At 43.2% G+C, this 13453-nt stretch overlaps 1 protein-coding gene across 1 annotated transcript in view; it reads left to right on the top strand.

Moving 5' to 3' along the window:
- The first annotated feature begins 258 nt into the window (after window positions 1–258).
- Window positions 259–13453, top strand: part of ELAPOR2 (endosome-lysosome associated apoptosis and autophagy regulator family member 2) — a 56438-nt gene continuing 43243 nt past the window's right edge. The window contains exons 1-3 of the mRNA XM_063135056.1: window positions 259–371; window positions 5718–5913; window positions 7112–7259. Coding sequence (XP_062991126.1) covers window positions 5750–5913; window positions 7112–7259 — 312 coding nt within the window. The 5' untranslated portion in view covers window positions 259–371; window positions 5718–5749. The remainder of the gene's footprint in view (window positions 372–5717; window positions 5914–7111; window positions 7260–13453) is intronic.

Below are 13453 nucleotides of genomic sequence, written 5' to 3' on the forward strand. Positions count from 1 at the left end.
AAGTCGACACTTTTCCAAATCTTATTTTTCATTCATTTACCAAGATTGCAGTTTCATTTAAGTCCTAACACATGCAGATGTGAACCCTGGCATGTATTTTAAAATTGCATTCAACCAGAAGCTGGCAGTTCAGTATTTTATGTACAGATATTTTTCATTAATGATGGGGATCACTTTCTAATGATGTATTAAGATGAAATAAAATGTGAATATGATAGAACCAAAGAATGTTTCTTTGTAATACTTGCAGGCTGAATACCACTTTGAATACACAGAATGTGATAGCAGTGGATCCAGATGGCGGGTAGCAGTCCCAAACCCAGAAGTGGAATGTTCTGGTTTACCTGATCCCATCAAAGGAAAGGAATGCAGTATGTCTACATTTTGTTGCTATAAATGTCATGTAGATCGTACCTGTTTTTGTTTCTTATGAAGCGTGACTTAGGCTGCAATCCTATGCTTACTTACCTGGGACTGATTAAACTCAGTGCAACCTGCTTCTGAGGAAATGTGCACAGGATTCTGTTGTTAATATTTTATTTTATAAAAATTAAGTTGATACCTAAAGCTATCACTGGTTTCACCACTTCTTCTTGCTTTTCAAAGATACTTATTCAATAAATTATTCTTACATTTTTCTTCTCATTCTTAAAATTGTCCTTTTCCTCTAAACTTTTCTTCCCTGAGAGCTGCTTCTTGCATTCCATTGGCTGTATCCAGTATCGGCCCTACCTAGAGCATTATTATTATTATTATTATTATTATTATTATTAATTTATTTATATAGCACCATCAATGTACATGGTGCTGTACAGAGTAAAACAGTAAATAGCAATACCCTGCCGCATAGGCTTACAATCTAATAAAATCATAGTAAAACAATAAGGAGGGGAAGAGAATGCAAACAGGCACAGGGTAGGGTAAGCAGGCACAGGGTAGGGTAAAACTAACAGTATAAAGTCCGCACAACATCAAGTTTTAAAAGCTTTAGGAAAAAGAAAAGTTTTTAGTTGAGCTTTAAAAGCTGCAATTGAACTTGTAGTTCTCAAATGTTCTGGAAGAGCGTTCCAGGCGTAAGGGGCAGCAGAAGAGAATGGACGAAGCCGAGCAAGGGAAGTAGAGGCCCTTGGGCAGGCAAGAAACATGGCATCAGAGGAGCGAAGAGCACGAGGGGGGCAATAGTGTGAGATGAGAAAGGAGAGATAGGAAGGAGCTAGACCGTGAAAAGCTTTGAAGGTTAACAGGAGAAGTTTATATTGGATTCTGGAGTGAATTGGAAGCCAATGAAGAGATTTCAGAAGCGGAGTAACATGGTCGGAGTAGACGCAGTGAAATAAATGACTAACATTGGTTGCAACCTCATGGTGGCAAATCCGTGTTTTCATGTTCAAGGTTTTCAAGTCAGCAGATGCTTTCATGCACAAGGTTTAATATTTAATTTTTAAAAATCAGATTGTTAATGCAAATCTAGAGGTAACTATAGCTGGAATGCACATTCAAAGTTCAAATGTCTCCTACTTTCTGCTGTTAATTAATTAAAAAATATTCATGCATTCCCATAAGTGACATAACGCTAAAAGGCAATTTATGTCTCACACATGAAAACCCTGAGAGACAATCCCTTGGAAGGGGCAGTTCACACAGAACAAAGTTTGCCACTAGCTGCACCCAGTCACGGATCCCTCTGACAAGTTAACCTTTTTCATATATGTGTGTATTTTATTCATTAAGTGGAGAAATGTAGTATGTGAAGCAGCCTGTTTACCTGTATTGTATTATTATTGTACACATTATACACAATATTGTACACATTTTATGTACATTATTGTACACATTATATGTGTACCACTATAACTGTAATAGGTGGTGGTTATTATTATTATTATCATTAATATTTCTTAGATGCCTTTCTGAGGGAAAAAAGACTCAATCGGCAGTATCCAACAGTATCATTCCGCAATCTCAAATAGCGCTAGCAAAGCTCCACAGATGGAATGCGTAACGGTTTGCACAAGCCTAATGCACAACTGATTGCACATGGGTTGTGCAACTGCAAGGTGCAACTGGTTGTACAATGGGTTTCTCAAGCGTAATGCACAACCAGTTGTGCGACTGCTTGCACAAATGTAACTTCAGTCGGATTCTTTTTTTGCACATATTTAGAACCTAGTTTCTGCTAGTGCAACATCATTTGCACTAATGGAATGACACAGTTGATTACTCCCCAAGATGTCTTACAACAAAAATGAAAACATACAATAATGTACAAATGTTGCAAACAAACATTTATTCTATTCTATAACACTTTTCATGAACACATGAATAAAGCTACCATATATCTTTTAAATGGTACTGTTTTGGGCTTTTTAAACCCCAAACAGCTTTAAGCCTGGCTAATGAAGGATTGCCTTTGTCTACAGAAACTGACCATGAATTAAGGTTCTGTGGTTAGGCAGGGCCTTCTCAGTGGTGTCTCCATAATTGTAGAATGCCCTTTCTAAGCATGTGTACCTGACAATGTTTGCAATTGTAGTTTACTCAGGAGTTTCTGGTAAAGGTCTTCATCAAAAGCTTTTGAAAGTTCAAATACACAGTATCTACCTATATTTCAGGGTGATCTCCTTTGGGGCCTAAACTGTTTTAGCAGCACCCTAATAAATTAAGATTCAGTTGTGGTTGGCAGTGTGTACACAGCTTTTAGAAATAGAGCAAAATAAGCATGAATAATTCAGGCTCTATTAAAGAAGCTCCATATAAATGATTCAGATGGTGCATGATGGATCAGGAAAGTAAAAAATTTAGGTTATATTAATAATAGGAAAATTCCTTTCCTTCCTGCTTCAGAGATCTCCCTGTTTAATTCTTGCTTCATAATATTAGCTGGTGTCTTGGCAAACTTTTCACTTACCTATACAGATTTTAACCAGGAGTGTTGCTATGCAAACAAAGCATGGAATTTAGTACGGGGAGAGAGGGGAGGCTAAATATCCCAAGACTCTCCACATGATGATGATGACGATGATGATAATAATGATAATAAATGAGGATGTGTGTCTGTCTGCCGGCACCACAGTGCCAGGACCTTGAAACCTAGGCACTTAAAACTTGGCAGGCATACTAACTGAATCCTAGGGATGTGAACCTTGGGGTTATTTGGTTTTTTTAAACCACATTAATTAATTTTAGTGTGTCTCTTAATTTTAATGTGTGACACCTGCAGTACCATCTTCAGTCACTAGATGGTAGATGTCCACAAGCAGCACATAGCTTTGCAGTCCACACAACTTGGAATGGTCCAAGGGGCAGCAATATGGCTGCCTCTCCCTCTGCAGCCTCCCCTCAGGGGAATGGAGTGGACAGACTCCTCAACCGGGGGGGTGGTGCTATAGTGGTGTACTATGCCGGAGGCCATGCCTCGGGGGCCAACAGCTGCACCTTCACTCAGGCAAGGCGGGCACAGCATGTTCAACTCTGACAGCTGTGTAACTTTACTTGGAAGGAGTGTATCAAATGAAGGACTGTTCCAACCCGTGCAAAGGTGAGGCTGTTTGCTAGTTTAAAATAAAAAAGGTTTGAAAATCTGGTGAACTCTCAGAAGCCGGAGAAGTGTCCAAAAAAAAAAAAAAAAAAGTTTCCCGTAAATCAGGGATGGGATCTGTTGTTCTTTGCCCGACCCCATGACCAGCAGAAGCAGAATAAATCATGACATTTACATACTTTGCATAATGAATAAGATTGCTGAATTCCACTTTTCATAATGCAGTATCTTGGTTACTTTAGTGCAAAATTTTGATCACCACCTCCTTCCCCGCCCCCCTCTACACAACAGCTCCGACTTTTATCCTAGGAGTTTTCAAACTGCATTCTTCAGAGGAATCCTGTAGGTCTTTGGAAGATTTCAGGGATTCCTCAAGGAGAAAATTAGTAATGGCAGATGAGCCTCTGTGAAAGGCAGCTTGGAGGCCACTGCCAGGCTTCCCCCATGATGCTCAGCCGGAGGGGAGCCTTGGGTGTGTTCCTGGGCACATCCCAAGTGGGCAGCCATGCGGCTGAGCCGGCCTGGCCAACACTCTTCACGAACGGCGCGCATGCGTCCTAGCGATTGCAGTGTGCAAAGGCTCCTCAGCTGGCAGACCAGAATAGAACAAGTTCTCCGACGCTAGAAAATTTAGCCGCTCGTGCTAAATGAGGCGCAAATCCAGTTGCCCAGCTGCCTTGGATGTCGGAAGCGATTCATTTTGCCATTAGCCACACTCGGCCTCCGATTGAACTAGGCAAGCAGCTGGCGTGCTCGGAGCGCCTTCTGCTCATGGACATATGCATTGTGACGGGAAACAAGCAGCCTCCTGAGGAACATAGAAATTACTGGCCAAGATCATAATGAAGCTGCCGGGAATGTTGCCTGTAGCCTCAGAAGGCTATAATGACTTGTGCAGGTCTTGGATCTCATTTGTGGCCCGTTCATGTGAGTGTGAGATTTGTCCGATAGAGTGCATGACCTGTGCCACTCCATTGGTCACACTGCTTCTGTTACCTGTAGCTAAAGCAGGAGTACCCACACAGAATAGTTTGTGTGTCATTAACTGTACATGGGCAAAACCCGAAAATCCAGTTTGGCTAGAATAAGCATATAAACTATATTCTCCACTACCAAGCATGGATTACCCCTTTGCTACAAGGCCAACAGGTTCTTCAGAGATAGACAAGCATCACAGAGAGCACGCAGCCAACCCATTGCACAAGACAGCTTCAACAGGTGCATGTTGAAAGGCAACCCAAAACCTTTTAACTGGAGATTTCATTCCTTCTTTCTCAAAGGCATCTGTGGTATTTGGACACAGTGTAATACACATGGAACAAATTCAGGTAGTTCGTGGAAAAGCAGAATATTTGTTTTTAGTTACAAAAGTAAAACATCTTTTCATGAAAACAGGGATGGGGAATGTATGGCCTTCCAGCTGTTGTTGGAATGCAACTCCCATTGGCCCTCACAATTGACTATGCTGGCTAGAACTGATGGGAGTTGTAGTCCAACAACATCTGCAGGGCCAGATGAGGCTCGCCTGGTGCCAACATTGCTATTTTTTCACGCCAGGCTAAAAGTTTTCTTGTCTCCCAGGCATTTAGCAATATGTGATGAGCTTCATTGATCCTGGCTCTGTTTTTATAGTGGTTTATAGTGTTTTTAGATACATGTTTCTGTGATGTTGTATGTTTTTGTGATTTTAAATTTTGTATATTGTTTTTAATTGTTTTTTAATCTTATGTAAACTGCCCAGAGAGCTTCGGCCTTGGGGCATATTATTAAATGTAAATAATAATAATAATAATAATGATGATGATAACAACAACATGCTAAACCATGGTTAGCCCACTAACCATTTTGCAGCGTTTTAAAACTGAGGTTATATAGCTGCCATGGTTAGGAATGCTTACTGCAACCCACTAAGCCTTGGTTCACACAACATGCCAAAGACATAATGTTTAGTTCAAAATGCTTAACCACCATGGCTTAGTGTGCCATCAGAGCAGGGTCAGTGAGTATGCATGTGTGGAAGGGTGAGTGGGTCAGTGAATGAGTAATTTAGTTTCATTGCCACAAGGATTGTCACTGTTTTTGTTAACCTGTTCCATGTTTCTTTGAGGAAGGCCTGTTGGGACTCCCAATGCGTGAATTATCTCTGCCATTAATCAGTTACAAATGTTTGCCTTCTCAGCTTTTTCATGTGCGTCTGGGGAATATCTAGAAATGAAGAACCAGGTATGCAGTAAGTGTGCCGAGGGGACTTACTCCTTGGGAAGTGGGATCAAATTTGATGAATGGGACGACCTGCCTGCAGGATTCTCTAATGTAGCAACTTACATGGACACGGCCGTCGGCTCATCTGAGAGTAAAGCAAATAGCTGTGGCAAGTAAGAACCTTGTAGATTTTTTCTATGGTCAAGGGTCTATTGAAACAAACCTATGCTGTTCTACTTGAGATGCAACTATACTTCTAACCCCTTCTGCCTCTATAAACCTCAGAGTGACTAGGGTGACCGTATGAAAAGGAGGACAGGGCTCCTGTATCTTTAACAGTTGTATTGAAAAGCAAATTACGGCAGGTGTCGTTTGTATATATGGGGAACCTGGTGAAATTCCCTTTTCATCACAACAGTTACAGCTGCAGGTGCCCTGCCCTCTTTTAAATCTGGTCACTCTTGTATAGCTCCTGCAGCTTTAACTGTTGTGATGAAAAGGGAATTTCAGCAGGTTCTCCATATATACAAATGACACTGAAATTCCCTTTTCTATGCAACTGTTAAAGATACAGGAGCCCTGTCCTCCTTTTCATATGGTCACCCTAAGAGTGACTTGTGATTAACTTCTAGCACAGTTACCCGCATCCTGGAGACCTCCAGGTCTGTTTGACTATAACTACCATTATCCCCAGCCAGCATCCACTGGGGGAGACTGTGCTAGAGAGCTCACATCCAGGCGCTGACTGGGTATATACCTACTTAGCTTGAATAATGGCAGCAGCATCAGGTGTTTTTAAGCCATTCACTGGGCTGCATCTCATTGATATGGTGACAAAAATGCACAGGGGAATCCACAGTGCAAAGGGGGAAAAGTAATATGCAGTGCTCTTTTAAATGGTTAAGATCACCATTTTAGCCTTACAACCTAAAATGCAGGCAGTTAAACTTACTTTTACAGGTCCAAGGTTAGCCCCAAGACCCCAGTTCAACGAATAGGAAAAATAAAAAAAAAGAAACTCATTTGGAGAAATGGTGTCTTGGCAATACGTTAGTTGTGAAATGCCTTCTATTTCTAGGAAACCTGAAAATAAATGAATAATGTTCTGTTCATCTCTTTACATATCAGTGAATGCTTCCCTATCATTCTTTGAACATAAGTTCTAGCCAATGTGGATCAACTGCAAAATCTAATATTTCCTAGACAAAGGGATTGATGAGAAGATCCCTTATGTCTTGTTCTTTGTTTCCTTGAGTTTCTGTCCCTAGCAGCTTATTAAGTAGCATATGGGTTAAAGATACCTCATAGCTGTATTATATATAAGGTGCACAGCTTATAAAACAAAGCTTGTTTCTGTTCCTGTTTGTTCAGGTCTTCATGGACTCCCCGTGGGAATTACATCGAGTCAAATCGGGACGACTGCACCGTCTCCCTAATCTACACAGTACATCTGAAGAAGTCTGGTTCAGTCATCTTTGAGTACCAGTATATTGACAACAACATCTTCTTTGAGTTTTTTGTAAGGGGAATTTATGCGCTAAATTTACATTAGAGCAAAACTGTAGGGCAGTGTTCTGAAAAGAACAGGCCTTGCCTAAATTTTGAGGCATTTTATTGGCATCCTGGTCATCTCTCCTTCCACAACGCTTATGCAAATCTGCCTCTGCCTTGTACTGAGACAGACCATGATCTTATCTTAACCCACTCTTGTCAGCTTTGATTGGCAGCAGCTTCGATGGCCAAAAGCTGTTGTTGGGTTATTTGAGGGTTGTTTCCCCCCCCTCAAACAAGCCAGGCCACCAGGTTTGGATGACATGACAAACCACAGCCAGGTGGGTGATTATGCAAATCGTGCCCGGCACACACCATGGCTCACAATGAGCCACTGTGGCTTGTTTAACCAATGCTGATTGTTCAAACTAGCCCATTGTCTTCAACACATCAAAGTCTATGGCCTGCAGGGCCGGCTGAAGACATTTGCTACCTGAGGCAGAGTACCAAAGCCAGCCAAGTTATTTTAGGCAGAGCAAGATGCTACCTCAGGCAGCAGATTTTGAGTGTCATGAAAGGGTGTCAAATTCTTGTTATTGTATTTCTTTTCTCCAGGAGATGCGGGGAGCTGCAGAAAATCCCAGAGGCAGCTCACCCTATCTCGTGGAGAAAAGAAATATTATTATTATTATTATTATTATTATTATTATTATTATTATTATTAATAATAATAATAATATAGCACCATCAATGTACATGGTGCTGTACAGAGTAAAACAATAAATAGCAAGACCCTGCCGCATAGGCTTACATTCTAATAAAATCATAATAAAGCAAAAAGGAGGGTAAGAGAATGCACCAAACAGGCAGTATAAAAGTCAGAACAATTCAAGTTTTAAAAGCTTTAGGAAAAAGAAAAGTTTTTAGCTGAGCTTTAAAAGCTGCGATTGAACTTGTAGTTCTCAAATGTTCTGGAAGAGCGTTCCAGGCGTAAGGGGCAGCCGAAGAAAATGGACGAAGCCGAGCAAGGGAAGTAGAGACCCTTGGGCAGGTGAGAAACATGGCATCAGAGGAGCGAAGAGCACGAGCGGGGCAATAGTGTGAGATGAGAGAGGAAAGATAACAAGAATTGGACACCCTTTCATGGCACTCAAAACTTGCTGCCTGAGGTAGCGTCTTGCTCTGCCCAATGGCAGGGATAGCCCTGATGGCCTGGTTCAAATTCCCAGAATTGTATAAGTGAAGCTTGGGTTTTATCTAGCAAGTCAGCAGATGTACACTGCAAAAACTGTGTAGCCCATGCCTGTCTATTAAGGAACGAGATGGTGCGCCCCTTGCATTGTTTCCTATATCCTTGCATGTGAACCTGCAGGATGTGCTTTCTTAGTAATCACCCCCGTCAGGCTCTCTTGAGCTGAGAAAGATGAGATAGGTGGTGTCAAACAATGTGACATCTTGGTAGCTGTGGAGAGATTTCTTATTCATCCACTTATTTTCCAGTGCAGCTTCTTCCGGCAGCACCAGTGACAGGAGCAAAAAAAAAAGAAAGGAAAAAAGTCTGCTCCCATCAGGGTCCATAAAGCCTCATCCCCCAACTTATCCAAGTTTCTGTTCCAGAAACTGCCCAGGTAACAGACCTTTTGAAATCAGAAGTTGGCAACGGCTGCTTGCACACTGAGCAGGCCTGTCGGCTAACGCGCCTCACAAAAGCTTTGAGTGAACAGAGTTACTCATTCATCTTATCTTCAGTGTGTCCCTAACAATGCGACGTCGGTGGCTGAATGAAAGTAGACGAGGACTTCAATAGGTGGCTCAAAATAAGCGGGCGATGGAAATTTTCCATCTCACCCTCACTGACTCCCTTCCTTTGTGTGAGGAATGAATCACCCCTCATGCCGTCTCCAGCACACCGCATAGCTGCTGCCACGTCAGGTGTTTCGCGTTAATTAACATTTGCCGAATGTTTGGAGACTCCGAGATGAAGGGCTGCACCCATCAAGCTCCGTAATTGTGTGCAAGGCATAAGAACATAGGCAAAGCAGTCATGCCACCCTGAGGCACCTTCCTTCTGTTGATTCAATACCATCTATCACACTTTGCTAATAAGGCAGCACATGCTCTAATGGGAACCATGTTCTTAACCATCTTGCCTTGTTGAATTCCAAAGAAAGAAGCCACAAGTTATTCTGCTACAGTGACATGAATTTTGCTTCCAGATACGTACTAGTAGTAGCTGCTTGGCTGGGCACAGATTGATTTTTCTCCTGCAGGAAAGAAAAAGCATTGATGGGCTGAGTATTAGGCCTGAGAATCACTTCCAGACCATGATTTATTTTGATCAAAACATCACTGATAGCTTTTCAGCACTTGAGCTGTATCATCTTCAGGACCTAATAAGCTGGAGCTAGTGTACTGGGTAGAATGTGAGCCAGTGAGGGTAAAGATAAGCACACAGGCAGGCATTTGAAAGTGGAGCAGAAATAATAGCAACAACAACAACAACAACAACAACAACAATAATAATAATAATAATAATTTTATTTGTTACCTCCGGATTGAGGCGGGGTACAACATAAATGCAAATACCATAAAATACACATAATTAAAACATTTAAAACTAATACATTATTAAAAGGCATCTTAAAATTCCACTGGATAGGCCTGCCGGAAGAGATCAGACTTTATAGCTTTCTTAAAATCCGGAAGACTGTTAAGTTGACGAATCTCTCCCGGCAGGCCATTCCATAATCTGGGAGCGGCAGAGGAGTGGCAAAAATGGTTTCCACCTGCCGTAACTGGATTCTTTGGCAATTGTTTTGAGTCTTTCTCCAATTTCAAGCCTTAATTGGGGTGCCCCTGGCATTGCACCGGCACGTAACCAAACATCATGAGGGAGAGACCTATGCATTGCAGGCAGGGGATCAAGAACTCACGGGGTGCTTGCCCTGAGAATTTGCCAAGCGCTGTTCAGCCAGCCCTGTTCTGGGAGCTGGTCCAGCTGAGCACTCACCAAAGCACGCATTCCGGGGCCTCCATAAAGTGCACAATTCCCCAGGTCTCCGGAAAGTGCGCAATTCCCCAGGCACACCGGGGGAATTCGGCACTTTCCGGAGGCCACGGAAAGCACTATTTGCCTCCCCCCAGCTGCACCAATCGTGGTCTTAAAGGCCCTCTTAATCCAAGCTTTTAAGAGGGCCTTTAAGGCCACAATTGTCACCGGGGTGGGTGGGGGTAGAATGCAATTTCCCCAAGGTGGCCGCCGCCGTTAGAGCAGAGGGAAAAATACGTGATTTCCCCAAGACTGTTAATAGGGCCTTTAAGGCCCCCATCAGTGCAGAGGAAGGGAGAGAAACATAATTTCCTCAAGGCTGGGGAAAGTGTGTATTTTCCCCTGCTGTGTTAATGGCAGCTGCCATTAACACAGCGGGGGAAAGGATTAACAGTGCGCACAGGTCAGGGACCTGCGACGCCTTTGTCCTTTGGCAGCGTTGGGGTGAAAATCCACTGGGGCCTGTGAGGGCTGGACATGGGGGCATCCGCTGCCCTTGCGGGTCCAGGGACATTTTCGCCCCATCACTGCATACAGGGTTCTGGCTCAGCTGTATGCACATCCCCCACCCCATCCATGTATTTGCATTCTATGTGCAAATGCCTTAGGGAGGGCAATGTCACATATATGATGTCGGGAGGGGGGGTAGGTTATGTGGCACGGTTTAGTAAAGCCGAAATTCAGCTAGTATGTTTAACAGTAGACCCAGGTTCATATGTTACCTCAGCCATAAATACACTTGATGGCCTTAGGCAAGTCAATTATTGACATGGTTTGCACAATGTGATGGCACACCATGGGTTAATTTACCTGTGGATTTTGCCAGGCGCCATTTTTGCATGGCATCCATACATGCCTAGCTTGCTATGCCTTGTCATTTGTGCATACCCAGGGTGACATGGATGGTTAGACAACTTTCAAATAACCCTAAAACAACCCTCAAACAACCCCTGTCACCTGGGTTCACATGACATGAGAAATCATGGCAAACCGGGCACCCATGGGCGCCATGCAAAGATGGCACCTGTGGCCACCTGGCACAATGCAGCAGCCCCTGTGGGTGAATAAGCCATGACAGGTTGTTGTGCTGTGTGAATTATCCCAGTCTCATCTCTCCATTTGCATAGGAGGATATGTTTGTCAACTGAACTGACCAGAAAAATTACTGGCCAAGTTCTTTGCTTCTGGGCAGTTCTTAGAAGAAAAAAAAACACACGCTTTAAGCTGTACACGTGAAGGGTTAATCAAATAGAGATGTTTTGTGCCTGAACTTGCCAGAACCCCACATGGCTCAATTCCTAGCTTTACTCCAACTTTTACACTCAGATCTACTCTATTATTATATTCTAGGCTCTGTCCAGGTACTAGATGTTTTAGTTCAAGAATTGGTAGTGCCATATGAGGACACGGATACCGCCCTATCTTACAAGCTTGCTGTAAAGATCATCGAGAGAAAATATGTAAAGTGCCTTGGAACTATCTAAGGTGCTGAAATTATTCGGTGGGAGGGGGACAGGGTTCAGCACCGTGGATAGCTCCATTAGAGTTCTGGCTGAAAGCCAGAATGGATTCACAGGTCCGTGCCTCCAGCCTCCACTGTGCATAGTGTAGGTACCACAAAGATGCTTGAAATGTGAAACCTTGGGTGTTTCTCTGAGGTTTACACCGAGACCTCCTCCTCGTTGCTCTAGACAAAATAGCATATTATTATCACTTTTCTTCAATTCCTGCTGTTACAGAATAGCCAGTCATTTTGTCTGCATTGCTATTGAACAATTTTGTCATTTTCCTCAGCAGCAATTTGCTAGTGAGGAATATCAAACTGCTCCGTAGGGGTGCAAGCCGCTACACACGCAGCCACGGAAAAATAAGTAATAATCACCTCAGCTATTTGCGCCTGCCGGGCTGCTACTATACATGAGGGGATATCTCTGATTAGATCAGAGAAATATCTCAAGTGTCTTTTCAGTATCCCTTGTAACTGCTCTTCAAAGCATATCATGACCATAAGAATATCCTTGTCTGATTCGGTCAAAGATTCATGTAAACCAGTACACTGGATTATATGCAGTGTTGGTCCTACTTAGAGTAGACCCACTGAACAAACTAGCTAAAAGTGGGCTAGATGGAACAACTATTAGGTGGATTCACAGTTGGCTACAGAATCGGACTCAAAGAGTACTTATCAATGGAACCTTCTCAAACTGGGGAGAGGCAACGAGTGGGGTACCGCAGGGCTCAGTCCTGGGCCCAGTGCTCTTCAACATTTTTATTAAGGATTTGGACGAGGAGGTGCAGGGAACGCTGATCAAATATGCAGATGACACAAAATTGGGTGGGATATCAAATACCCTGGAAGACAGAAACAAACTTCAAAGTGATCTTGATAGGCTGGAGTGCTGGGCTGAAAACAACAGAATGAAATTTAATAGGGATAAATGCCAAGTTCTACATTTAGGAAATAGAAACCAAATGCACCGTTACAAGATGGGGGATACTTGGCTCAGAATACTACAAACGAGAAGGACCTTGGAATTGTTGTAGATCACAAGCTGAATATGAGCTAACAGTGCGATATGGCTGCAAGAAAGGCCAATGCTATTTTGGGCTGCATTAATAGAAGTATAGCTTCCAAATCACGTGAGGTACTGGTTCCTCTCTATTTGGCCCTGGTTAGGCCTCATCTAGAGTACTGCGTCCAGTTCTGGGCTCCACAATTCAAGAAGGATGCAGACAAGCTGGAGTGTGTTCAGAGGAGGGCAACCAGAATGATCAGGGGTCTGGAAACAAAGCCCTATGAAGAGAGACTGAAAGAACTGGGCATGTTTAGCCTGGAGAAGAGAAGATTGAGGGGAGACATGATAGCACTCTTCAAATACTTAAAAGGTTGTCACACAGAGGAGGGCCAGGATCTCTTCTCGATCCTCCCAGAGTGCAGGACACGGAATAACGGGCTCAAGTTAAAGGAAGCCAGATTCCGGCTGGACATCAGGAAAAACTTTCTGACTGTTAGAGCAGTGCGACGGTGGAATCAACTACCTAGGGAGGTTGTGGGCTCTCCCACACTAGAGGCCTCCCACACTAGAGGCCCCTGGACAACCATCTGTCAGGGATGCTTTAGGGTGGATTCCTTCATTGAGCAGGGGGTTGGACTTGATGGCCTTGTAGGTCCC

Source organism: Elgaria multicarinata, chromosome 9 (assembly GCF_023053635.1).
Source record: "Elgaria multicarinata webbii isolate HBS135686 ecotype San Diego chromosome 9, rElgMul1.1.pri, whole genome shotgun sequence".
NCBI lineage: Eukaryota > Metazoa > Chordata > Lepidosauria > Squamata > Anguidae > Elgaria > Elgaria multicarinata.